Consider the following 27,225-nt stretch of genomic DNA (forward strand, 5'->3'; position numbering starts at 1 on the left):
CTGACTCCGTAAATCCCTGGCCTGTGATTCTCCATCAATCAGGAGGGTTCTAATATGTGTAGACGCGATTAAAAAGTTGCTTAGTTTCCCACCAAATCAATCAATCAATCTTTCTTCCTTCCTTTAGCGCCTCCTTTCAGATCAAAGAGCAGCCGCGACGTCGGCGCTTTCATCTACCGCTCACAGTTCCTGAAATCAAAATCATTTGCTTGCACTCAACCAGATGTCTGTTTTTGCACGCGAAATTGTATCCAACTGGTGAGCAATTCTGCCGCCAAACAGCTCTGGTGTTTTATTTCAAATTCAAATGTATCCTGGCGCAGGGCGATTCGAAATATTTAAAAATTCGAAAACAGAACGTTGTGGCGCTCCGCTCGCGCTGCTTTCATCTGAGGACTAAACAGCGTAAGAATGTGAAAAAGCCAAAGCGTACAGCGGCACCCACCCACTGATGAATAACTGCGCGTGAATTGTGGGAAATGCAGTAGTTTTCTGCTGTTTCCGAACAACTAAGTGTGGGCTGTTCGATTCATTTTTAGCGAATCGGTTTGCTCAGATGGCTCAATGAACTTAAAAATGATTAAAAATGATTCACTGCTTCTTTGAAAGCGTAACTCAAGTTTAATAGATGTCTAATATAATAATATAATTATTTACACGGTAGTGTTTAAATAATAAGAAACATTCACACAAAAGACACACAAATCTTAGTGCATACATTTTAATAATGTTTATGTTGGTTTACAGAAACATAAATTCAATCAAACAAGCTTAAGTTACTTCTTCCTCCATAGGCTATTTTAAAAATGTGCTTTTTCATAAATAAGTAATTAAGCTATCTGCATACTATATTTAGCATGCTGTTAACTTGCAGCTTTGTTTATCACTACTGTGCTATAGTTCATTGACATTGTAAATATAGTCATTTTTATCTTCATCTAATTTTCAAGGAGAACAAACTTGCAAAAAGCACATTTCACTACCTCTGTAAGGATGTAATCTAATGTTATATAATGGGTTAAATTAATGTGTTTAAGATGTGACTCACATGGATAGCCGACTTTAAATGATGAGCGAATCAATTCCAATGAAATGTCCAAAAAGAACCGATTCAAAAGAACCACTCGTTCGCGAATTGAACGTCAAAATTTACAGCACGTTTGCACTGGAACTTTTCTTTATGCTTTAAAGAAACCCATTCAAATATTCAGCACTAAGCACACATATGCAGATAAATAATAAATGTAAAATGCACTTAAATGCAAGTTTAGGAAAGCCTATCTGACATTTGGCACTTGGATCTGCAAGCATCGCCCTCGAGTGTTAGAAAAACTAATCACAGTATTTTACAATCAATGTTCTAGTTTTGATTTATTGACTCATAAGTCATAAGATAGGCAGGACAGTAAATGCAAAACTCACATACAGGTTTAAAAACAGCTTTTTATTGTCAAAGTGGTTCTGCTATTTACACTATACAAACTAAATATGCATCACAAATAAAAGCGGTTCACATTTATATACAATATATACGAATGCACTAAACAATCTATTATATGAACCCAACTGTAGCAATTAAATACGTGTGTAAATAATGCTTGGAAAAACAAACTGGTCAGTGTATTCCTTATTGAAAGGAAAAAAATCCAGATGATCTGTACCAGATAAAATATAACAAATGTTAGCAAAACTTGTTTGAAGAAATGGTATATAAACTGGGCAACATTGAGACAAATAACCGTTACAGAATTTCAGTCATAATATTTTTTGCATTACATACCATATGAATCACATTATAAAATTATCAGTATTCAGTACCCTTGATTTTATGTTCAAACCAATGCTACTTTGGTTAAAGCAAAATATATCCAGCAAGGCTATAACTTGACTAAAAGAATATTTTAAAAATAACATTATTATGTTATTAGAATATTAAAATTACAAACTAGCATTCATTGTAACCAGTATTAAAAAAACCGCTAAAGTTCGAGGGCCATTTAACCATTGCAAAAAAAAAAAAAAAGTAGGTAGTATCAAAAAGCATCTAAGGTAGCTGGTTGTAAAGTCAGGCACTTTTCTTTAGTATATTTACATTTATAATACTTCAGTTTCAGGTCATCAGTTTCAAATCATTGCCATGTTAATAGTGACTCTTGGGGACCACTGGAATTGTACTTCAATCTCCAACATAAAGTTCAGTTTGCTTTTTGGTTGACAATACAAACAGTACTAAGATATCAGCTACATTACATATATCACAAATAAAAGTCCATTCCTTATCTATTTTTTGTGTCATGTGGTGATATTAACTGCATGCTCACTTCTGTTGCAGTTTTCTCATGGTGTACCGATATCTGTCACTACCAACCGATCCAGTCATCAGTCGGCATATAATATTAGCACAACTTATTGTACATAAGGATTGCACAGCATAATATTTTATCAGAATCTGAACACATTACAGTTCTGCAAGCATCGCATGAACCACTGAGTAAGAGCGAGATATTTCAAACTCCAAATAAGCAACTCGTTTCCTTCAAACTAAAAAAAAATACTGGTGCCTTTCATCTTTCTACATTTCAGCTGGTTCATTTACTACTGCTAATACCAAAACAGGGTCCACAAATACTCAGATTACAAGAAAAGTTCAACACAGATGTGAAAAAATAAAACATTTACAACTTTCATGTGAGATATTGGGAGCAGCTTCTAAACTAAATCACTTAAACTTCACTGTAGTGAAATGTTTAAAGAAATAGTTCTCCCAGAAAATGAAAATTTGCTGAAAATTTATTCACCCTCAGGACATCCAAGATGTAGATGAGTTTGTTTTTTCATCAGAACAGATTTGGAGACATTTAGCATAACATTACTTGCTCCCAATGGATCCTGTGAAGTGAATGGGTGCCGTCAGAATAAGAATCCAAACAGCTGATAAATACATCGCAATAATCCACAAGTAATTCACACCACTCCAGTCTATCAATTAACATCTTTTACTGGAGGAAGTGTTATAACGGACTCCAGAGGTGACAATTTGGGGGGGGGGGGGGGGGGGGGGTCATAATGAAACTGTTTCTTAGAAATACACAGCTTTTCCCTTCACAAGCCATTAGTTGATGGACTGGAGTGGTGTGGATCACTTGTGGAGTATTGTAATGTTTTTATCAGCAGTTTGGACTCTCATTCTGACGGCACCCATTCACTGCAGCAGATCCATTTGTCAGAAAGTGATGTTCCCATGAAGAAATAAACTCATGAACATCTTTGATGACCTGAGTTTAAATAAGTTTTCAGCTCATTTTAATTTTTGTGTGAACTATTCCTTTAATATGATTGTTAGAATTGTAATACAGGGGAGATTCTGTCTATTTCAAGTAAAATACGGTTTTGTACATGTATATGAGGTCCATATCTAGTGTGAAAATGACCTTGAGTATGCAGGCATCATGATCTTCAACAAAACACAAACCAAAACGATAAAGGACACTGTCATTGTATGCATTAATACTATAACTTACACTGATACTCATCCAGTGAACTGCAAAATATATTCAATACAATTAAATAAATACATTTTTCACTGTTCTCCATTTGATCTCCATGTGATCAAGGCACGCCTTGCATTCTGTCTACTGTGCATACTTAAGGAAAACAGAAAATATACTTCATGATAGTTTGATTATAGAAATCTTTCGCTTTGGCACAGTCAAATATGTGCGATATGATAAATTGCCCTCTCACTTGACCGAAAACACTGCAAGTTACCTGAAATAGGTGGTAATGTGACTCGTTGATTGTCCAAAGCCCACTGGAGAGTAAACCATCTACCGATCCATCTTTACTAAACTAGTCCGCTTCATTCAACTCCCAGAGAGCAATCAAAACCTCTACAATCTCCTTGTTCAATGGCCAAAGTAATACACAGAATTAAATATGTAAAAATCTGACATATAGGTTGCTATTGTACAATGCATTTCCTGTCACTTAAAAGACATCTCGAAGAATACAATTATGTGTTTCTACAGTACTTGCAGTCAGTGGTGTCAAGTATAAGAGCTCTGGATTGATAAAACAGAGAGTGAGAGTTAATAAAAATAGCGACAAGCAAACTGAAGCATAACAGCATATTTCTACAGGATAAGTGAGGATGCACTAACCCTTCAATAAATAAAAACAACTAAATCTACCCAAATAGACAAGATCAGCACTTTTACAGGTTTTAAAATATAAAACATCAGTCTGAATTTATCAAAAGGTTTTTTTTTTTTTTTTTTTTTTTTTTTTTAGAGTAACGCAATTTTTCCCCATTATTTGATGGCAGGCTGTTTGTGTAAAATGGGATGTTGATTTATGACCCTGGACCACAAAACCAGTCATAAGGGTCAATTTTTTCAAAATTGAGATTTATACATCATCTGAAAGCTGAATAAATAAGCTTTCAACTGATGTATGGTTTGTTATGATAGGACAATATTTGGCCGAGATACAACTATTCGAATATCTGGAATCTGAGGGTGCAAAAAAATCTAAATATTGAGAAAATCGCCTTTAAAGTTGTTCAAATTAAGTTTTTAAACATGCATATTACTAATCAAAAATTAAGTTTTTCTATATTTACAGTAGGAAATTTACAAAATATCTTCACGGAACATGATCTTTACTTAATATCCTAATGATTTTTGGCATAAAATAAAAATGTATAATTTTGACCCATACAATATATTTTTGGCTATTGCTACAAATATACCCCAGCGACTTAAGACTGGTTCTGTGGTCCAGGGTCACATTTGGGTCACCCTCACCTTTTTTCTTCCCACAGTGGGATAGGGCATCCTCTGTGTCAAAATACGGATAAAAATAAATCAGATCACCTTCCAGTATGTTACATCACTAACTTACGCCACACACTCTCATCCCAAACACACATTCATTATCAGAGTTTGTCTCCTAGTGGCCACCCAGAGCACTGCCGCTGCCTGTCGTCCAATCAATGATGATGAAGCTCAAGCTCATTATCATAAACAACACACCGAGTCCAGCGAAACAGGCAGCCTGAGCAAAAAAGAGAATAACATTTTCAGTCATTAATCAAATCAAATCTCTTTCTGGTCAAATTAAAGAGTTGTCTAAATAACTGAGACTTTTGATTCAGACTAACTGAATATGCAAGTTTTGAGAAAAAGTGTTTTAGAAATATTTCAAAAATGTACAGTAACAATGTATTTCTTCTATACACGTCAGATGGGTCTAACTGGTATAAAGAAGCATAAACCTTGGATCCATACAGTAGTATTTTGAATTCAATTTTATTTAATATTTTCTGTTTGAAATTAGTTTTAGTCAGTGTCATTTTAGTATAAATGAGATATTACATTTTTAATTGACATTTTTAAGTTTTATTTTTATATTTTCTGTTTCTATTTAAATTTTTGTTAAAGTTTTAGTAATTTTGTTAATGTTGTTGTGAGTTTATATATACATATCTCTTTTTATGTATTTTAGTTTTAGTTTTTTTAGTTCAACTAAATTCAAATGAGAAACGTTGCCTTGGCAAATCACTGAAATAAAAGTTTTTTTGTATTAATTTAAATTATTTCAAGTAACACGACTGTGTTTTTTATTGTTTTAATTTTAGTTGCAGTTTTGGTTTCAGTTAACTAAAATAACTCAGGATCAGTGTGATACTTAAAAAAAAGTTTTTAAAATATACATCTCTGTCTTACTGGGTAATCATATAAACATAACTCACAAAGATTTTAGGGGTAGAGCGCATTGGCTCCTTATCCTTGGGAACAATACGGATGTAGAAGACAGCAGGGAAGATGAAGATAAGACATGGAGCGGATGTTGCACCTGGAAGAGGAAGGACGGGACAAATACAGATTAGCTAATCAGCTGAATCCAATTAAATCTGACACTGATGACAATTAAACATGACGATAATTAAAATTCCAGCAACGTTTTCCTTGCTGATGAAAATGAGAATGGAACAGTTCAATGAGAACCTTATGTGAACAGAAACAATGTTATGGTTATCACAGCAAGACTCATGGGTTAATGTCAAAGGATTTCTGAAAGGAAAAATAGTAAAAAAAAAAAATTAATTTAAAAAAAGAACATGTAAAGCTAATTATAACATTTTCCGAACTTTACATTTTGTAAAATTTTCAAAGAATGTCAAAACATTTTTTTAATAAATATCACAAATTTTAAAAACTGATTCACTGCCCTTTTTACACATAATAAGAGATTATGCCTAACCATTTTGTATTTAAAGAATTCATCTCAAAAAGAGAATTTTTACATCACAAATATATTTTTAGACTTTAAATCCGATAAAAAAAAATCTATTTTAGTTTAGACTTTTTTGTTTTCCTCTTCATTATGATCCAAAGGAACCCTGACACTCACCTTCTTTCCAGTAATATGAGCTAAACACAAAAATATTGGTTTAACAGCACAACATTATCTGTTCAAACAAGCAACGGTGACATTTGAAGGCCAGAGACAGTGTCAATGTCCCTCACCCATACTGAGAACGCAAGACAAACAAGAGACGCCAACCTCAGTCTCTGCTTTGGCATTTCTGATACGTTTGAACACAGAATTGTTTCCCTCAAAAAGCACATTTGACCGGTCTGGATTTTGGCCTGTTGGGTCAGTGATGATTGAAGGACTCACCAATGATGCCAAAGATGCCCAGGATGTTAGGAGCGAAGATGACCAGCATATTGATGAAGGTCAGGAGAACGACAGCGATGGCAACGTGTCGGATCCAGCTGAAGGTCTTATTAGGGAATATCATCTCTTGAATGGCTCTTCGCACCTTTGAGAAAAAGTAGCAATGCTATTTTTGATGACAATTTAAGCAACTTTTGAGCCACTTTGAGATCTTACTGCACAGCAAGCTTAACCTGTCCTCTAAAACATGAGCAGCATCAATCGTTTTATATCACAATAACTGTATGTATCACAATGTACTTATTTTTGCTGTATTATTCAACCCAAATGATTCATTTATTACATCAGTGGATCTTAAAGATCCCATTGACTGCCAAGTAAATTACTCTGTCAATGTTTTTCATACTTTTCTGGACATCGACAGAATACTCCATCTGCCATCAGTTTTTAATTTTAGTTCAAATTTGATTATTTTTTAACATATCTATATAGTCTTAATTATATTTTATTTATTTGTTTTAATTTATTATGTTTACAACTTCAAGTTTAACCTAAACAAACCGTGCTGAGGCCCCCAGTGGGTCCCGACCCCTGAGATGAGAACCACTGTATTACGTAACTGTGGATATACTGTGGTAAAAATGCTCAAAACAACACAATCTCTATGATATGAGCATATGAACATGTTAAACTCACTGGGAACAGAACGATGGGCACAGTCAGCGTGACGGCGGTGAGCACAGCCAAACGCACGCAGAGGATGAGAGTGTCGTAGGGGTCGATCCTGCTGTATGTGTGCAGAAGCTCGGGCTCAACATTAGCTGCGGCAAAATTCAAGAATTCATCTACTTAGTTTGCAGCTCTAATAATGCATGCTAAGCAGTACTTTACGATTTGAATATTTCAAGATGATCTCATGTGAATCTTCAAACGCTGAAATAATAATAACAATTATTTTATAAAGCGCCTTTAAAGTAAGTGCTTACAAAAAAAGAGAGAAAAAAACAATTGAAGTATGCATAATGAAAGTATGAAAAAAGTAAGAAATCTGCAAACTCTCAGGACATGGTCTTGCCTGTTTCATTTAATTTTACAGCCGTTATCAGATAAATGTTTCAAAATGAACTATGTGTTGCACAGCCAACCAAAGCAGGCCTGTATTTAATTTCACACGCAACCAAATGAAAGATCCACTGTGCTAGTACTAGTAACGGTCAAATATAAAAGTGTTAAACTTACTGTAAAATGTTAGGTATCCAAAGAGAGCAGCAAGGAAGTACATAGTGTACATGATCAGAATGGAAAGGTTGGAAACATGCTGCATCTTCCTCTGATTTGGGCTGCAGGGAAAAAAACATGAGATTCCTATTCAATCTATTTGCATAAAACACAGATTACAGTTGCAGAGCTGCTTTTATGCAGTCGACGTACTTGCGCAGCTCAGTGTAGATGGGCAGGACCTCAGGGTGGCAGACGAAAGCGAAGGCCAGGATAGGGATGGTGTATGCGGTCTGTGGGACAGAGAGTGCTGTTTTAGCTTGTTCTTGATACATTTTTCTGTGAATGTAAAAGCAGAAATGAAAATGTGCTATTCTTTGTGAGCAATACATGTGTGTTGACGGTGAACATCTGCGGGCTGCAGTGGGAGTCGTCCACCATCGCATGTCCGTTATGGTAGCTGTGGGGGTGGTTCACTGTCACGTTTGAATGAGCGTGTGCCAGCGTGCTATTGGCTGAAAACTCCTCGAATGGGCACAGGATCTGAAACTTCTTATAGATGACCTAAAGATACAGAAAGGTACAGAAGGCAGAGTTAAAAGGGGAAATACAGATTATCACCAACAAAAAGACTACTAGGGTGGTCATTTTGGCTATTTTGTGTATGTATGTAGTAAGCACACAATATATAATTCAGTCAAGAACAGGAGTACTTCCTGTGTGTATTCCTCTAACTGCCGTCAAACAAACTGTACTGCAAAAATGTAAAGGATAAATATTAAAAATATATTTTTTAAAATGTATTTTTTTTTACATTTGTATAAAGTTATATTCAAGCCTCTAATGGCAATTTTTTTTGTCAGATAACATGTCCAAAGACATACAGACATAAAAAATACAACAAAAGTAATGATCCCTAACAGCAGGTGAAATACCAAAAACATGACGAATTAACCAAGAACTTGAGTACGTCCTGTGTGTATTCTCTTAATTGCATCAAACAAACTGGATGTCAAAAAAATTGCAGGACATGAATGAATGAATGAATGAATGAATGAATAAATAAATAATCAAATCTTAGGCCATTTTTGACATATTTGTATATAGCTGTTATGGAATTTTGATCTTGCGATCAATGTTTTAAAGGTGAAAAAGCCATGTAATTATTGTATGTCCTGTGTGCATTCCCCTAATTCCCCTAAAGTGGATTGGGGGGGAAATAAATGGCAAAAAAACAAACAATAAATAATTTTTCATTTTTCAACATGTTTATTATAGTTATGGAATCTGGTGATCAGTGTTTTAAATTTGAAAAAATTTATTTTTATTTCTTTTATAACTTTTATTTCTTATTTGAGCCCATCTCTAATGGCTACATGTCTTGGTGGGTAAAGGAAAGACAAAGAAATAATTATCCCCAACAGCAGGTCAAATAGCAAAAACAAAAAACATCATTCTTCTTCAATGGGCCAAATATTTCATGACAAACGTTACACTTGTGAAACATTCTAGAGCATCATCATTTTATCCCAAGAGAATTTATCCAATTAAAACCAATTAAAGCCTCAGTCGTCTTCTTTTGAAGTCAGTCTGAATGAGAGTTTTATGAGTCAGCGTTGCTGTGTGTAGATATGATATAATATGTACGCAGTATATTGCTTCCTCTGGGGAAAGATGTGCGGGCGAACAGTTATGTGAAGCTGTGATTCAACACACTCTGAATTATGGATGAGATACAGGGACAGGATGGTGGTGATTTTTGGTGTAAACTGTATATATTTTGTACCAAATAAATGATTTCTGAATGTCTTGATAATATTGTTTCTCTGAAATAACATGCACTTATGAATCATGCTTAATAAGACTCAAGTAAATTTTGTTTTCATAGTAACTTTAGCAATATCTGTACTAATGACAACGATGATGATGATGGTAAATACTTACTGCACCGAGGAAGAAGACCATGCAGCTGAGCGAAAAACCACTGGTATAACCAAGGTAACCTGAAAATGTAAATATAGCAAAGCAAGTCAATATGGCATCACAGTGCTATTGTCCATCGACATGCATTCAAGCCCTTATCCCTGCAACTATAAATGCATGAGCTAAGAAAAGCGCAGTGAGTTATCACTCATCTCAGGAGCTAATCTGTGCTGACAGAGCCGACCAGACAAAAATACTTACAAGGTCAACTTGATTCAATTACTATAAACACGTCGTAACAAGAAAAACTGAATTGTGTGCGGTTAAAACGGACTGTTGCTGTCAGATAAACATGCTGTACTGGTTTAGCTTACTGCTTCATATGAGAACAGAACGTGCTTTTAAAGTGCTTGAACTGATGCTCTGTAATATGAACGGTCCATCCAACAGGGTCAAATGCACACGGAAACCCACTTGCATGAGGTGGAGAGAGAGAGAGAGAGATGAGATGACGGAAGTAGAAATGATCGACTCACCCAGCTGTTTCATTAGAGCCAAAGGCAGGATGACAGAGAGAGACACAAGCACCACTAAGTAGTTTCCATTGAGATACCACTCCCTACAGAAACAGACAATTCAAGAAATATCAAATGCAAAAAACATTTTTTTACTGCGATTTCAGTTTAGATCAGTTATTCTGTTATAACACAACGATTTAGTGCAAAACATCAAACAGAGGCATGATACTGTAAATGTTTGTCACCATTATGGTGATTAATGTTCACTTTGGTTGAAAACTTATTTACTTTTAATGCTTTACATTTTTTCACAGAAGATAAACTTACTTTTTGTCTGATCATAACTTGCAATCTCCACTATATGTGGCAATTTTAAATTACAGAAATAATATAATATTTTATAGATATTCATTTGCTCATTTTAAAAGTAAAAATTTATTTGATATCTGACACATTACAGTTCAAATGTTTGGGGTCAATGACAGTTTTGTTTAAAGAAATTAATACTTTTTTCATCAAAGATCAATTTAAAGATGCTTTAAATTGATCAAAAGTGGCATTAAATACATTTGTATTGTAACAAAAGATTTTCATTTTAAATAAATGCTGTGCTGTTGAACATGCATCATTGAAATTGCATCATTGATCATAAGAAATGTTTCTTAAGCAGCAAATCAGTATATTAGAATGATTTCTGGAGGATCATGTGACACTGAAGACGGAAGTAGTGATCCTAAAAATTCAGCTTTGATCACAGGAATAAATTACATTTTAATGCATATTCAAATAGAAAACAGTTATTTTAAATAATAATAGTTCACAATATTACAGTTTTTACTGTATTTATAATCAAATAAATGCAGCCTTGATAAGCATAAAAGACTTTCAAAAACATAAAAAAATCTTGCCAACCCCAAACTTTTGAACAGTAGTGTATACTAATTTCCAGATATGGTTATCAGATCTGATATCTTATAATAAGAGCTGTAAATGAAGCATGAATAAAAAGGACTACAAAATAAACCAGCAAACAGTCAAAAAAAATTAAAATAATAATAAAAATAAAGGATTCATAACTCTCAGTGCCTATTTAAAGTCAATTTGTCTTCTGGTCTCCTTTTCTGTTCCTCTGCCTGTGACAAACTAACAGCATCTTCACTTGTGTGGCTGTGGAAAACATGTACACCATTCCAGAATCAACCTGTCTAACTCCAGAGTCACAAGGTGTTGCGCAGTGTGTAGATCCAGGCCTTGTTTGAGACTCCTCTATTTTCAGACCCTCTCCACTTGTCCCGGTATTCAGACACTGAAGGGGGGGTTGGCATGCCGATGCTCGCCCTCTCAGACTATATGTAGACTACTATACGTGGAAATGAATGAGGGGCATAAAGATTCCTCTGCAATACAATAAATGGACTGTGTCGAAGTAATACATATGATTTTACATGCCGACTTTTGCGTAGCAACATTTAAACACTGACATATTAATGTTGAAATACCCATTTATGCAGTAGATGTATTTTCCAATAAACTGGTGCAGGAAATGCAAATTTATATACTATTACGTTTATATAAATATATCTCAAATATGGTGTGTGCGAGTGTGTGTGTGTGTGTGTGTGTGTGTGTGCATGTTTATGTGGTTTATGAGGACACAAATTTGTATAATGACATGGGTATGACAGAGGTATTACAATATGAAGGTGGTTTATGAGGACACTGCCTATGTCCCCGTAATTCAAAAGGCTTGAAAAACATACTAAATGGTGTTTTTTTGAAAATCTAAAAATGCACAAAGTCTCCTGTGAGGGCTAAGTTTAGGTGTAGGGTTGGTGTAGGGCAATAGCACACACAGTTTGTTCAGTATAAAAACCATTACGCCTATGGAGAGTCCCCATAAACCACAAAAACCAACGTGTGTGTGTGTGCGCGTGCGTGTGTAGAAGCATCACTTCAGGCTGCACCTGGTCCTGAAATTATACAAAAGCTCTGAGTCAATGCATAATGTTAACACTGAAGCACACGCCTCCATCTTTGCACTTTATAAAAAATGTTGACCTGTTCAATACAGCACTGAGAAGTCTGAGAAGTGAGTATTGCAGTCATCATATAAATAAATCACCTTGTCCATCTACACATGCACTCTGTTAATTGAAAGCCTTCATACTATTCCAAGAACTTTGAAATACAGCAGACAGAAGATTCTGATGGCTAACCTTTAATGGCTTCATCACTTCATGGGCTTAAAGATAAAACTGTGTCTTTGTTGTGCATTTAATTTAACAGTGCTTGTAATTAAGATCATGTCTTTTGGTACTAAAAAAATTAAAATGCATCTGTTTGCTTCTTATAAACACACTATGATGGGTCTGTTTTCCACACAATATTTAAACTTGATAAAACATGCTAAACTAGAATCTAACCTGAGAACACAAGCAGCTGAATAAAGTTATAATAGCCAAGCGTTTGTTTTCAGACGTAAGAAACGAGCTGTGTCTACTGACATCGCCATGACGATGCGCTTGTTTAAAGCAGCTGTCAAGTGCAGAAGGACAGAGGTGTGGTGGGAAAGAGACAGTATCAGCCAATCAGCTGCCGTTCTCTTATTAACTGACCAATCACAGTTCACAGAGCCCAAAACACCTCCCCTAGATGCCAGGTTAGGATTTTTGAGTGTTTGCCCCAATGGACCGCAGGTATTTGACCTCAACGGTGACATTGTCAGCTGATAATGACAGTACATGCCCATACCAGCGGCTACAGAGCCAACAGAGATTTGTCAATTAATTCACGTTTAACTGACAAAACGCATTTTGAGCAAAGGTCAAGATTTTCTCATTTTATTTCAGCATTTTACAATGACGCTCTAAAGTCCTTACCCTGAATTGGTATCTGCTTTCAAAAATGCCTGCAGGACCAGTGGGAACTCTGACTTGACAATGTATAAGTAACTGGACATGGCTATAGGAAAGACAAAAATGAGTAAATTACAAGAATCATATTCAAAATAATATAACTGCTGTATTATGCTGGAACTATAAAACTATAAAAATCTATAAAACTTAAGAAAAATGTTTGTTATTAAAAAACACACATATATATATGTATTTATTTATTTTAAATATAAATGTTTTTTAAGTATATTTTTCTTTTAATTTTTGGAAAATGTGCAACTTTGCAATATATAAAAATGTATTTATTTTGTATTTTGTAAATGTATTTATGCACACACACCCCTCGAATTCCAGAAATGTTGGGACGTTTTTTAAATTTGAATAAAATGAAAACAAAAATAATTTCAAATCACATGAGCCAATATTTTATTCACAATAGAATATAAATAACATAACAAATGCTTAAACTGAGAAATTTGATGCCTGCTACAGGTCTCAAAATAGTTGGGACGGGGGCATGTTTACCATGGTGTAGCATCTCCTCTTCTTTTCAAAACAGTTTGAAGACGTTTGGGCATCGAGGTTATGAGTTTCTGGAGTTTTGGTTTTGGAATTTGGTCCCATTCTTGCCTGATATAGGTTTCCAGCTGCTGAAGAGTTTGTGGTCGTATTTTCTTTTAATGATGCGCCAAATGTTTTCTATAGGTGAAAGATCTGGACTGCAGGCAGGCCAATTTCCAACAACAATATCAAATTTGGACTCGTCTGACCATAGAACATTTTTCCACTTTGAAACGGTCCATTTTAAATGAGCCTTGGCCCACAGGACACAACTGCGCTTCTGGACCATGTTCACATAAGGCTTCCTTTTCGCATGATAGAGCTTTAGTTGGCATCTGCAGATGGCACGGCGGATTGTGTTTACCGACAGTGGTTTCTGGAAGTATTCCTGGGCCCATTTAGTAATGTCAATGACAGAATCATGCCGATGAGTGATGCAGTGTCATCTGAGGCCATGAAGACCACGGCATCCAACAAAGGTCTTCGCCCTTGTCCCTTTTCTCCAGTTTCTCTGAATCTTTTGATGATGTTATGCACTGTAGATGATGAGATTTGCAAAGCCTTTGTAATTTGATGTAGAGGAACGTTTTTAAAGTATTCCACAATCTTTTTACGCACTCTTTCACAGATTGGAGAGCCTCTGCCCTTCTTTTCTTCTGAGAGATTCTGCCTCTCTAAGACATCTCTTTTATAGCTAATCATGTTAAAGACCTGATGTCAATTAACTTTATTAGTTGCTAGATGTTCTCCCAGCTGAATCTTTTCAAAATTTCTTGTTCTTTCTGCCCTTTGTTGCCCCCGTGCCAACTTTTTTGAGACCTGTAGCAGGCATCAAATTTGAAATCATCTCATTGAGAGGATAAAAGTGTATTTTTTTCTGTTTAAACATTTGTTATGTTCTCTATGTTCTATTGTGAATAAAATATTGGCTCATGTGATTTGAAAGTGTTTTAGTTTTCATTTTATTCAAATTTAAAAAACCGTCCCAACATTTCTGGAATTTGGGTTGTATATATATATATATATATATATATGTAAATGTGGTAATAGTTTTGTATTTTTATTCGCATATGAATTTGAGTCAATCAATATCCTTGCTAAATAAAAACAAAACATTTTTTTTATAAGTTATTTGAAAATAATAGACCATATAAATGTGAAAAGTCACATAATTCCTAAAAAATGTGAGTCCAAATCCTGTGATGAACAGGCTGCAATAATAATTTTGGGATAAAATAACATGGAAATGTGTCAAAAGATTCATCCAAACAAACAGTGTTAATTATCAGCATAAAGCAAGTTTCATAATTTTGCCAATTCAGAGAGTGTGTGAATGAAAGCACAGGTATGGAAGTTAACTGGCAAAAGCAGAGAGGAAAATCTAAAAATTAATGAAATGAATTAAGAGAAAAGACAGAATAAAGATTAATAAAACAAGATCTTTCACATCTATAACTTTTGGCTAATTTTAATGTCAGATATTCTTTACCTCCAATGTTTTGAAGAGTGATCGCAATTCCGGCCGCCATCTTCCCCGTCACTCCAAAGGCCCTGAATCCCAGCTGTTCATAAGATCTGATTCCTGGAAATAAATGTCAGTAAAACATGAAGAGAGAGACAAATCTCACCACTGGAGCCAAGTTTCCACAAAACACCGTATCTCATGTTATGATTATCATTGCCTTCAGTCACCACAGTTTAACATGGAAACTCAATAAGCCCTAAAATGGTGTTTTCAGAAAGGAAATGCCATCGCAACAATACACAAAGAATGCCATCAACTGCATAAAAATGCTTAAAAAAGCATAAGTAATCATCGGAAAAAAATCTATTTTTATTATGACATTTATTATTTATAATGTGATACCAAATATTACAATTATGTGTTTAGCAGTAAGAATGGTATATATACATATCAAAATATTATTATCTAATTAAATTATAAACATTATTAAAAAAAAAAATTGTTTAGTTAATAATAATTAAATTAAATTATTTAATTAGGCCAGTTGATCAATAAATTTGACCTATTTTATATTATTGTAAGATAGTAGTGGTAACCTCAAATTAATGGCAAATTTATTGATTAATTGGTCTGTCTGATTCTAAGCATTACGAAAATTAAAAATCCTTTGTCCAGTGTTAGTGTTTTTTCTTCATTATATTTAACCATATATTTGACTATAGTCATATTTCAGGGAATTTATTTTCAAATAGCAATAAAAATGCAGTTAATTCAGTAACTGTGTGTTAACTTTAATGCATCTGTCCACCTGATGAGGACACAACCACACAACACACTGATGAGAAAAAGCCTCATCTTACCCACAACACCTGAGGACTTCAGCAGGAGGTGAATAGAATAGCAGGAGAGACCAGCTACCGCCGTGAGGAGAAACCTGAAGACAAAACACAACCATCACAATCACTCCACATCTGCACAACACCATCTACACCTGCTAGACCTAATATACAGTGTCTATAGAAATTCAAGCATAGAAATCTTCCAAGAAGAACAATCAAAGTTCCTCTTTTGGAGATGAATGTACTACTTTATACTTACCAAAATGACTTAAGCAGACATTTATAATAAAATGACCTGCAGTATTAGGTATCCAGCACAGATCTTTAAGATTAGAAACTAAACCAGCAGTCTACAGCTGGAGTTCCAAGTGCACTGCATGCATGTGTCTAATATAATAAGATTTTCAGATGTATTAATGTTGCTGAGTAAGATTTACTTCTGAATGAATCTTGGGAAATCGCCAGTGTTTGTATTGGAACCAAAAAAGTACATCTGCTGATAAGCTATTCTGTGAAACCCCGCGCAAACTCACCACCAACCAATTTTACCAATTTATCCCACTTTTTTCTTTTAGCTTATATAATGGAAAGTTTGGGTACGTGAACTTTGAGAAAGGCAAATCTGATAAAAGCTTTCTCTACACAATGGTGGAAAGCGTTTAGTGTGCTTTCAGGAAGGCGCTTCACCCCAGGAGGCAAACTGTCGCTGAATTTAGTGTATTGCAAAGTCTATTTGGATGACAGGCACCTGATAAATGGCAAGTAATTAACAATGGGCATGAAACGACTCTATTCAAATGTTCTCATGGACTATTGACTTCAACAGCTACCTACCAATTCAGTATGCAAGAGCAAGTCACCTCAATACAATATGTGAATTTGCATTGCTCATTTAAACATAAATGTGTCCTTATTAGTATAAATGCACATGCTATATGCTATATTATATGGCTCTTTGATATATTGCATACAAATACCCCAGAAAACCAAACCCATTTGCTCATTTATACAAGGCGAGTCTTTTGTGGAGTGAAAAAGTAAACACACTGGAGTTGTTTATACTGCCTCTTGAGAGGGGTGTGTGAAGTTTCTCCCCAAACTGAGGTTGATGAATTTCTTGTTATATACCCGGAAATAAGACTATCTTTGGAGGAAGCAGTCTTGACCTGTTGGGTAACTTGATCAGCGGTATTCAGTTCCCTGTAACCTGACTGGAGCTGCGGACACCTCAGACGTCTCCCCACGGCCAAAGACAGCCCATGAGAGAAACCAAATATGACAACTATATTTGGATGGGGGTGGGGGTTCCTAAAAAGGAGGATGTGTTTGGAGAAGGGAGGAGGCATGGCCAGCCCAGGTCATGGCCTTTCTGGGGCCGTGGATAGATGAGAGGGGTGGAGCTAACCAGTGGAAAATTTTAGGAAGGAGGGAAATATAGAGTAAATGGCAAGTCACACAAATGCATGTTATTATTAGACACAATGTATTTTGTATTATATATAAAATTAGAAATCTTTTTTTTAACAATATTAGTGTTTGCTATCATCAATTTAACACATCCTTGGTAAATAAAAGTATTAATTTCTTTCAAAAAAGAAAAACAAATTACTGGCCCCAAACGTTTGAATGGAAGTGTATACGAAATATTTCTATTTTAAATATATGCTGTTCTTTTTAACTTTTTACTCAAAGAATCCTGAACTATCATAGTTTCCAAAAAGAACTGTTTCCAACATTGACAATAAATCAGCATATTAAAATGATGTTTAAATGATCATGTTCAGCTTTACATCACAGGAATAAATGATACTTTAAAGTATATTAAAATAGAAAACCGTTATTTTTAAATTACTATAATATCACAACATTGCTATATGTGTGTGTGTGCGCGTGTTTTTGTGACAAATGAGGACATAAATTTGTATAATGACACAGGTATGACGGGTATTACAAGGTGAAGGTGACTTTTCAGGACATTGCCCCATGTCCCCACTTTTCAAAATGCTTATAAATCATACAGAGTGAGTTTTTTTGGGGGAAAGTAGAAATGCACAGTCTCCTGTGAGGGCTAAGTTTAGGTGTAGGGCAATAACACACACAGTTTGTACAGTATAAAAACCATTACGCCTATGGGATGTCCCCACATTTCACAAAAACAAACGTATGTGTGTGTGTGTGTGTGTGTGTGTGAGAGAGAGAGAGAAATATGGGCTGATTTAAAAAAGGCCAAATGGTGGTTTATGTGTCATTTAAATTTATAACACAACGGGGCGGTTTTCCATAGAAAACCCTTTCTGGTACAACATCAACATTAACAGCCTCCAAAAGGGAACACTCAATTATTCAAGAGCATGTCTGGAAAAATAACACATGTAAAACAATACTTTAATTACCATGGCAATTAGACAGCCAATGATGTGCCAAATGCTTAACATTCAGATGAAGTGAAAACACTGATTCTTTGAGGGCTGGACGTGACAGGTTCATTTCACATCAGAACAAACATCCAACAATCAATTACTTTTCCTACCAATCTGTCATCAAGAGAGTAATGAAGGGATTTCACTTACAAGAAAAGCAGTATGCCAGTATTGGCCATAGCGTAGGCCAATCCCAATATCCCACTGCCCATAATGGCATTGCCCAAATTGAAGACTGACATGCCAAAAGAGGTCTTCCCCTCAAACTAAGAGAGGAAATGAAACTGATGAGCAACTAAAACAGAACAAAATGACAAAAGGACTGCTACAACAGCTGTCCGAGAACATCAACACAGTCAAATATCATTCAGTTTTTATCTGTGATATGCTTTCGGTTGAAAGTTCACGGCAAATGCTGCACATACTTACATCAGTGAAACGTGGCTTCTTTCCCTCGCCGTTGGGCAGGAACTCAATGTTCTCAGCCACTGTGCTGTCAGGATCATCAAACCTGTTGGACGGACGACAGTCGACATTTAATTGACAATGACCTTGCAAGCTGCATCAATTCATTTGCCCTGACTGCATCTAGTAGTCATTGGTTTCCTGTTATTGACTTACCTGCCGTGATGGGTACCGTTTCTGAGGGTTGATAGAGAGTTTGAGAAGGTCCATCATCGAGCAGGAGTGAAAAAGAGGGTAAACATGCACTTAGACAAGTCAACACACCATGCCAGAAGATAAAAGTGATTTAAGGAGTATACAAAAGAAAGTTTGCATCGATAGACCTCGGTACAGAAGCACAGAGACACAGTGAAACTGATATAAGTTCAAATTGGTTGCAGGGAAAACGCAATGCTAATAATCAAGGAGCAAGACCAGCTAAGAACCACCATTTAAAGCGGCCTGGTTCTTTATGCAGGTGGTACAAGAGACACACGTGCATCTTATCTTACAGCAAATATCTATGAAGTTTTTACAGATAAAATGGAATATTTAAAGATTGAATATTTGAAAGTGCTTACTGTTCTTCCTCCATCATAGTCTTCATCGGCATGCACATGTCCTCTCCCAGCTCATGACCTTTCCCATTGGGCAAGATACTCATTTCTGATCTGGCAGGTTCCATGGTGGAAGTAGTCGATATCCCACGTGTGAGTTGTCTGATTCCAAGCAGCTGAAAAAGATCAAAATATGAAACTATATGAATATTAACTAACTGTAAACACCTTTAATGTGTCTTATATGTTCAAATATTATTGTTAAATAAATACTAAAGCCAGTGTTATTTTAATATCATTGAGATATCTTATTTTTAATTAATTTTCATTTGTATATTTTGTTTTCGTTTTAATTTTAGTTAAAAATTTGTCATTTTTGTTGTGTTTTTGTCATTTTTATTAGTATGTCATATAGTTTTTATTATTTAATTATTTCTTTTATTTTCTGCATCAAGTTAAGCTAAATGAAAGTCAGAAATGTTGCTTTGACAGCTAACTTTTTTTTTTTTTTTTTAATGAAATGAAACACAGAAATGTTGTTTTGGAGACTTAATGAAATTTAAAAAGTTGAAGTAAATCTGCGTGGCATAGCTGACACAGAACACCATACGTTGTTTACGTTGGATACTCTCCAAAATGGCTCTAGGGTGACACGGAGGAGACAAATTGTTGAATAAAGTCATTGTTTTTATTTTCTTTGCGCACAAAAAGTATTCTCATAGCTTCGTAAAATTACAGTTGAACCCCTGACGTCACATGGATTATTTTAGCGATGTCCTTGCTACGTTTCTGGACCTTGATCGTGGTAATTACATTGCTGTCTGGGAGGATCAGAGAGCTCTCAGAATTCATCAAAAATATCTTAATTTGTGTTCAGAAGATGAACGGAGGTCTAACGGGTTTGGAACGACATGAGGGTGAGTCATTAATGACAGAATTTTCATTTTTGAGACCGTCCATGTTAATTAAATATGGCAAATATTATTTATTCTAAATTCTGATTCATCTTCAAAACATTGCATTGTGTGCCACCTATCAGTAATGCACAAATTTATCATTTATAAACCGGTACAGTTAAGGCACTGCGCTCATCGAAAGAAATGTCAATTAAAAATTCACCAGGATTATGCAACGATTTAGTAACTGGTCTTTTGCCAGTTTCCCCCGAGTCCTAATTTCCATTTATGCACGCTATTAAGCCGTCAGTTTACAATGTCAGCAATGATGCACGGCCCACCAAAGTGTCATTTTAGGCCAGCAGATGTTCAGCGAAGAGTCTCTTCACGTTCCCTGGAAAGATGGAGGCTCAATAACATTAACAGTGTTACTGTTTACTTTATGATTGAGGTGTTTAGTCCACTGAACTCTGGAAGCTGCAGGAGAATGTGTAAAACAGTAGGGCCATTGAGACGCCCAGCTGTCATGATATATTTAACACAGACCGTCCACAACAACAGCCGTCTGCGAGGGAAACCAGAAGCTCTTGTGAAGAAGTGTACGAGTGTGTTCATTTACGGCCTGATCATTGAGGAACGTCTTGAGTCCAGTCCATTTCCAAATGAGACTGATGCAGATTTGAGATTATATTCCAGCACGATTCAAATTTAATACTACTAGCATTATAATGAGTCAGAGCGGCAAGGAAACTTTAAAAAAATATTCTGTGGCTGATTAGAAATCATACGATGGTGATTTATGTGATCATTAAACATCAAAATAGTTAATATTGGTTAAGATTTCAAATCAATAATAATAATAAATGTTTCTTGAGCAGCAAATCAGTATATTAGAATGATTTCTGAAGGATCATGTGACACTGAAAACTGGAGAAATGATGCTGAAAATTCAGCTTTGATCACAGGAATAAATTACATTTTAAAATATATTCAAATAGAAAATGTCTATTTTTAATTGTAATAATATTTCACAATATTACAGTTTTTACTTTATTTTGTAATCAAATAAATGCAGCCTTGGTGAGCAGAAGAGACTTTTTATCAAAAACATTAAACCCACATTTCTTGTTTAAGTTTTGTTATAAAGTTTCTTATTATTTTAGCATTAAATCAGAAAAAAAACAATTAAAAACCCAAATAAAATTTGCATAATGTACAGTCCCAAAACAAACCCTTCAGAATAAATCCCTGATCACCCTGTCATGGTTTACGGTGCAATAATGACCAACTCAATGTACATTTTATCCTCACTGAGGTATTATTCAATTATGCCTGTATTTGAATAATCAGCATCAACAGGATAATGTGACAAGCTTTTGATCAGGCACTACAAACAGCAGCTCCTCTTTGGGGTCCAGAGGGGGTTTGAATTCTGGCAGGAGCTTGAATTTCACATGACGATGATGCGTGAGTGTATGAGGGGCATGGAGTCCCGAGGCTGCCTGCGATACATGTTTTTGGCAGCCCTGAGGCTGCTAAATGTCGAGTTGGCCAGTAAAGAAAACCGGTTGCAGCCAAGGTCATTAAAGACGTCTATTTGAGCTGATAAATTTAGCAACTCGGTGAGGCACTTTGAGGTGGAATACAGGTCAGCTAGTCTTTCTGCAGACACAGGAAGGTCCGTAGACGGTCAGAAAAAGAGCAAGTAAAAGCGCATTATAATAATAATTAGCAACATGCAGTAACAAAGTGGCCAGGAGGCAATCATAGGGTTAATCTACCACGACTAACTACTTGTGAGATGAGCGAAATATGATAACTCGGGTGTCAAGCTCAGTTTTAAGAAGACCTGTCACGATCAGTTTTATCATCCCTCGCAGCTGTTTCACACAATGCACTGTCCTTGATGACCATTCAACAATGTGCTGCTGCCTTATCGACATTCACAATAATACAGACCTCACACTGACCAACACCTCAAACTAGAGTCAAGAGACAGAACCAGATGGGCTCCATCCTCTATAGACAAACTAAGTATCCTTTATAAATATCTCATGCACAACGAGTACACAGTAAGGTCTCTCTGAATCTGTTTTATGAGGGTTCTGGAGTCAAGGAGAGATGGATTTAATATAAATTGGTTTTATTATTATTTGTTCCTCCAGTCTAATGCTTTTTCCCACAGCAGCAGCTCTAATGTTATGGGGCTGGATCTTTTTTTACTCTCCTGGTCTGTTTGTTCCGTGTTGCTTCGAAACATCTCAGCTCTTGATGCCAATAGAACACAACCTATGCTGTGATTGGTTGGCACGTCCGGTTCCTGAATCCCAAGCCTGTTGGCTGGTACTTTACACGTGCAAAACAGACCATGTTTAGATGTACCCTATTGCACAGCAGAGCAAACATGACTTATCTCAAACCATTTTGGGGTTGAACATGGTCCCAAAGGCATTGTGAGTTTTCTGGAATTTATGATAAGGAAAGTAAGAATGAATGTATTTTTATAATAACTATAAATAAAAATGTTGCTTACATTCTTTTCCATGAATGTTCCACTGGTCAATGTGAGCGAGGTCATACATTTTTATACTTTATATTCATATTATTTATAAATTTACATAATAAAAAATATAACAAATTAATATAAATGTATTTTTATTTCATAAACATTTTAGTGCATACATGTTTGTGTGTGTGTGTTACTAAAAATTCAAAAGATCACATCTAAAAAAATTATATTAAAATTTAAATATATTATAGATACACATTTTAAACATATTTTATATAATATAATATATATAAGAATTGATTTTATATATAATCAGTTTATATATAATATATGTTTATATATAATATAATATATATAAGAATTGATTTTATATATAATCATATATTTAATATCAAAGAAAAAAGCAAAATATTAAAATTATATGTACAAACATTTTAAATATATGTTTTAGTTATGTATAAATTGCATAAATATGATTATATAATATGATTTACATATATATGAATTGATTTTATAATATAAAAGATCAAATCTTTTATGTAAAAGATCACATTTTTAAAAACATTATATACATACACAATGTATAATATATACAAATTGTATATAACAACACTTGCATGGACCAGTGGAAAACAAAAATTACTTAATCTCTGAATTCTTGTATAGCAAAATATTGGTGGGAGGCATATATTTCACAGACAATTATTTTTACATGATTTCATCCCGTCTCAAATTCTCTGACCTGGTCCGATAACAAAACTCCCACACCTGTTTCCCACAGATACCCGACAGTCACCTTAAGTGTGTATGCATGCAGGAGGAAGATAACAGGTTTTACCCACTTAAAATGCTTAACTAGTTGTGCATGGTTGAGTAACAAGTGTGGCTGTCAACATCTGCAGACAGCAACATCACGTGATTGAATTTGATTTGACCATGGTGATGAGTATAGGAAATCATTTGAAAGAATGCTTGCACAAGGGAGCTTTTAATTAGGCAGGTTGAACTGTTTGGCAAACAGTGAATCACATATAATTGGCACTCTGAGACTAAATGCCTCCTTCCGTCAGCTTCCAATTAATAAATGAGGGCATCTGTACCCTTAAACTGGTCCTAAACTAAAGCAGCTCAACATTCAAGGATGAATATTTCACACAGCACACTATTGCTCTTTTAAAGTCGCTACAAATCAAAGCTCTTGCTTTCAAAACATAATAAAAAAAGCAATCTAAAGTAAATGGCAGCTTTGCAGTGCAGCACACCTACAATAGCCGACAGCAAACATTCATTCTTCTTTTTATGAGCAAGCGTCAATTTGAGCATCAAAAGGCCACCTGCCCACCGTTTTACATTAAAGCCCCAGAGGCTGCTGAGGGTAAACTGGGGTTCAACACTTTCACAACCAGCGTCCTGCTAGCCCTGGTGTTACCCATACCAGGCACTTAGTAACTGAACCCCTTACAAATGAATACTGTGGTAGTTTTACTATGATACTACATGATACCATATGCACATCCTACATTATTTACTCCAAAATACTTGACAGAACACCACTCTAGTGCCGTGTTTGACCTGTTTGAGGTCAGAAGGATCTGCCCTGTGCAATGATTGCTCTTTACCAAACTGCCAGCTTAGGTTTATTTTACAGATAAAAATCAGTGACGTCTTACTCTAATAACTATAATAGCTAATGTAAACGGTTTAAGTGAAGATGTCTCCAAATTGTGATATTAATGAACTTTTTAATACTGTTTTATTTACTGTTTGGTTTTAATACTGTATCACACACTGATTCCATGTAATGAGAGAGAAATCGATCTATTTGTCTATCATCTATCTATCTGTGCTATCGAGTCCTTCTGGGAAGTACTTCGGATGGAGCAAGGTATACCATTTCTAACTCTAGATCTACAAAATGCTAAATAAAGTATGTGTACGTTTTTGTTTTTAATGTTTTTTTATTCAGTTAACGAAGGTTCTGTAAATGTAATTTTATATAAAATTGTAATTGTATGAAACCATGGTATTTTGTACATGCAATTTAAATGGCTCACATGAATTCAACTGGTAAATCATTGCACTTTAACCCACTGGGTTCTGGTATGTAGTGCCCACTTTTCACAACCCAATCAATTTCTAATTATAAAATCAAGTATCACACTAAAATTTCTCCAACCAGTAACATGAGTAATGTAATGTATTTTTAAGGCAGTGATGTCTTCTACATTTTTACAATGTGAATGATATAGAAATGTATAATTTTTAGAAGAAAAAAAAACATTAAGCATGAATGTCCACGCCTGAATCAGTGCAGATCGTACAAAAATGTACGAACAAGATTGTAAGAATTCATATGAATTAGCCCCTGATTTGTATGATTTGAGTATGGTTTGAGAGTGTTTTTTTTCTCTTTAAATATCTTGTTTCACTTGAAAACACACATTATTTTAAAGTAAAAAGTCTTACAAATGCAACTGGCTAGAGTTGTGATATATGGTGGGAACCACTATGGAATGATGATAAAAATAATCAGTCTTGTGACTCAAAAGCACAAATATAAATGGCACATGGCAAAGTCAAGCTCAAGTTTACAGAGAATAATAGCAATCTAGAGGAACTCCAAGACCTCACTCAAATTAGACATGACTGCCGTCCTACGAAATCATATGCTATGTGGCCTTGGACGTGAGGTCGGTGACCTCTTCTCTGTCAGCACCAGCCCAGGAGCTCTGACCTCACTGGATGCAAATGTTTACATCCTGAACAAAGTTTGAGGAAGCGATACGATTGGTCAGGCATGTTGAGCTGATGTAAAGCATTTGTCTATAGAAAATTCTGGAATATACTTGTTTACTCACAGTCACTGATTGCAAAGTTTTCCCAATGAAGTTGCAGATGTTTGCCTCATTGCACATTCACACCTCTTTCGATTTTGGCCACTATGTAAACTATCATTTGATCATTACGGTCCATTCACTTTCAAAGTGCATCATACTGTATTGCCCCATCCATTACAACATGGCATGAAATCAAAATCTGGTTCAGAGAACCCAAAGATTCAGAACTGACATGCTTACAGGCCATCTGGCATGCCAATATTCAGTACACTGCCACAAGAATGAAGAATTCAGATATATGCAAGATATAGTTGAACTAAAACCCAAGTAGGCTCTCTTAAACTCAGCTAGAAGCCCCATTTGGAAAGGAATCTGAAAGATACACCTTTTGCAAAGATATCATGTTAAAATGAGAAGAGGGTACATGCAGCTGATATGGAATATGAAATACAAGTAAGAGCTGGAAAATTTAAGCTACATCTGAAAATGTATGCAAGTCATTTTAACATTTATAAATAGACTTGCCCTTAATTATTAGCACTGTTGTCAGTCCTGAAACAGATAATTAATCTTCTAACGATCTGTGTAGTCACTTCATGGCCCCTGAGGACAAGAGCACGCACACTTAAAATGAATGTGCCATAATGAAGACAGAAATACAAATTACTTAAAAAAAAAAAAGTTTAATAAATGAATAAAGTTAATAATAATATGTTTATGTTTTTATTATTTATAATATTATTTGTGAATATTACTGACAAGCTACTAACATTTATTTATTTTGTTTATTTCAGGTTTTTAATTAACTTTTTAATGGCTTACTCTTAAGCCATGAAAAATATATATAATGAATAAAAATAAATGAATGAATAAATAAATAACTTTAAAGCATGTTCATCATAGAAGAGGGGTATTCAAGTCAATTTATGTATGAACTGCATTTTTATGTATTTCTGAGTAACATCTGGTAAAAAGAAAATGCACGTGACGTCACTGACTCACACACAAAGTAAATAAAAGAAGCTATAGATATATTTCACACACACACACACACACACACACACACACACATATAATACTGTACAGCTCTATAAGACCATCACAAAGGAAAAGGTATAATGGTATAAACTGTATTTTTTGAGACTACAATAACTGATATATTCATTTTCCCCATGAAACACAAGTATTTTCTTTCACTCATTTTTGTTTTCTGATCTTATTAATTATGCATCTCTTAAAAGTACTTAAAAGATGACCAGATCACACTTTGCCAGTAAACATGTATTACGTACCGGTCAGTAAGCTCCTGGGTTCAAAGATCTTCAAGACTAAAACGAGAAATGCTGTTCTTGCTTTAAGTTTCCAGTGTTTCGGCTGCTTTATGTTCCTGTAGGTCTTCTCCTCGTGTGGTTTGATCACAATAGAGACAAAGCGCGTCTCTCACTTCTTTGAGAAATGAA

At 35.0% G+C, this 27,225-nt stretch overlaps 2 protein-coding genes across 2 annotated transcripts in view; both read right to left on the bottom strand.

The window, feature by feature from the left end:
* Positions 1-413, bottom strand: part of LOC306844554 (guanine nucleotide-binding protein G(i) subunit alpha-2) — a 46,086-nt gene extending 45,673 nt beyond the window's left edge. The window contains exon 1 of the mRNA XM_079376777.1: positions 93-413. The gene's annotated coding sequence lies outside the window, so the exon portion shown is untranslated. The remainder of the gene's footprint in view (positions 1-92) is intronic.
* A 3,874-nt stretch (positions 414-4,287) lies between these two features.
* Positions 4,288-27,225, bottom strand: LOC306844875 (sodium-coupled neutral amino acid transporter 3-like). The gene is made up of 17 exons (XM_079377295.1): positions 27,058-27,225; positions 19,548-19,699; positions 19,144-19,164; positions 18,952-19,033; positions 18,673-18,788; positions 16,124-16,197; positions 15,288-15,380; positions 13,223-13,304; positions 10,362-10,444; positions 9,847-9,905; positions 8,293-8,466; positions 8,116-8,195; positions 7,924-8,024; positions 7,381-7,505; positions 6,685-6,829; positions 5,753-5,856; positions 4,288-5,055 (listed from the first exon to the last, which is right to left on the bottom strand). Exons 2-17 carry the CDS (start codon positions 19,649-19,651, stop codon positions 4,951-4,953), a joined length of 1,548 nt encoding a protein of 515 aa, XP_079233421.1. The 5' UTR covers positions 19,652-19,699; positions 27,058-27,225; the 3' UTR covers positions 4,288-4,950.

Source organism: Barbus barbus (genome assembly GCF_936440315.1).
Source record: "Barbus barbus genome assembly, chromosome: 25".
In the NCBI taxonomy this organism is placed as follows: Eukaryota; Metazoa; Chordata; class Actinopteri; order Cypriniformes; family Cyprinidae; genus Barbus; species Barbus barbus.

What these genes read in the sequence shown, in the direction of transcription:
- LOC306844875 (XM_079377295.1), bottom strand. Translation starts at nt 19,651, where the DNA reads ATGGAACCTGCCAGATCAGAAATGAGTATCTTGCCCAATGGGAAAGGT. An exon ending in CACTCTTCAAAACATTGGAG is followed by an intron (nt 13,305 to 15,287) that starts GTAAAGAATATC and finishes TCTTTCCTATAG; the next exon opens with CCATGTCCAGTTACTTATAC. An exon ending in TGCCCATCGTTCTGTTCCCA is followed by an intron (nt 6,830 to 7,380) that starts GTGAGTTTAACA and finishes TTTTTCTCAAAG; the next exon opens with GTGCGAAGAGCCATTCAAGA.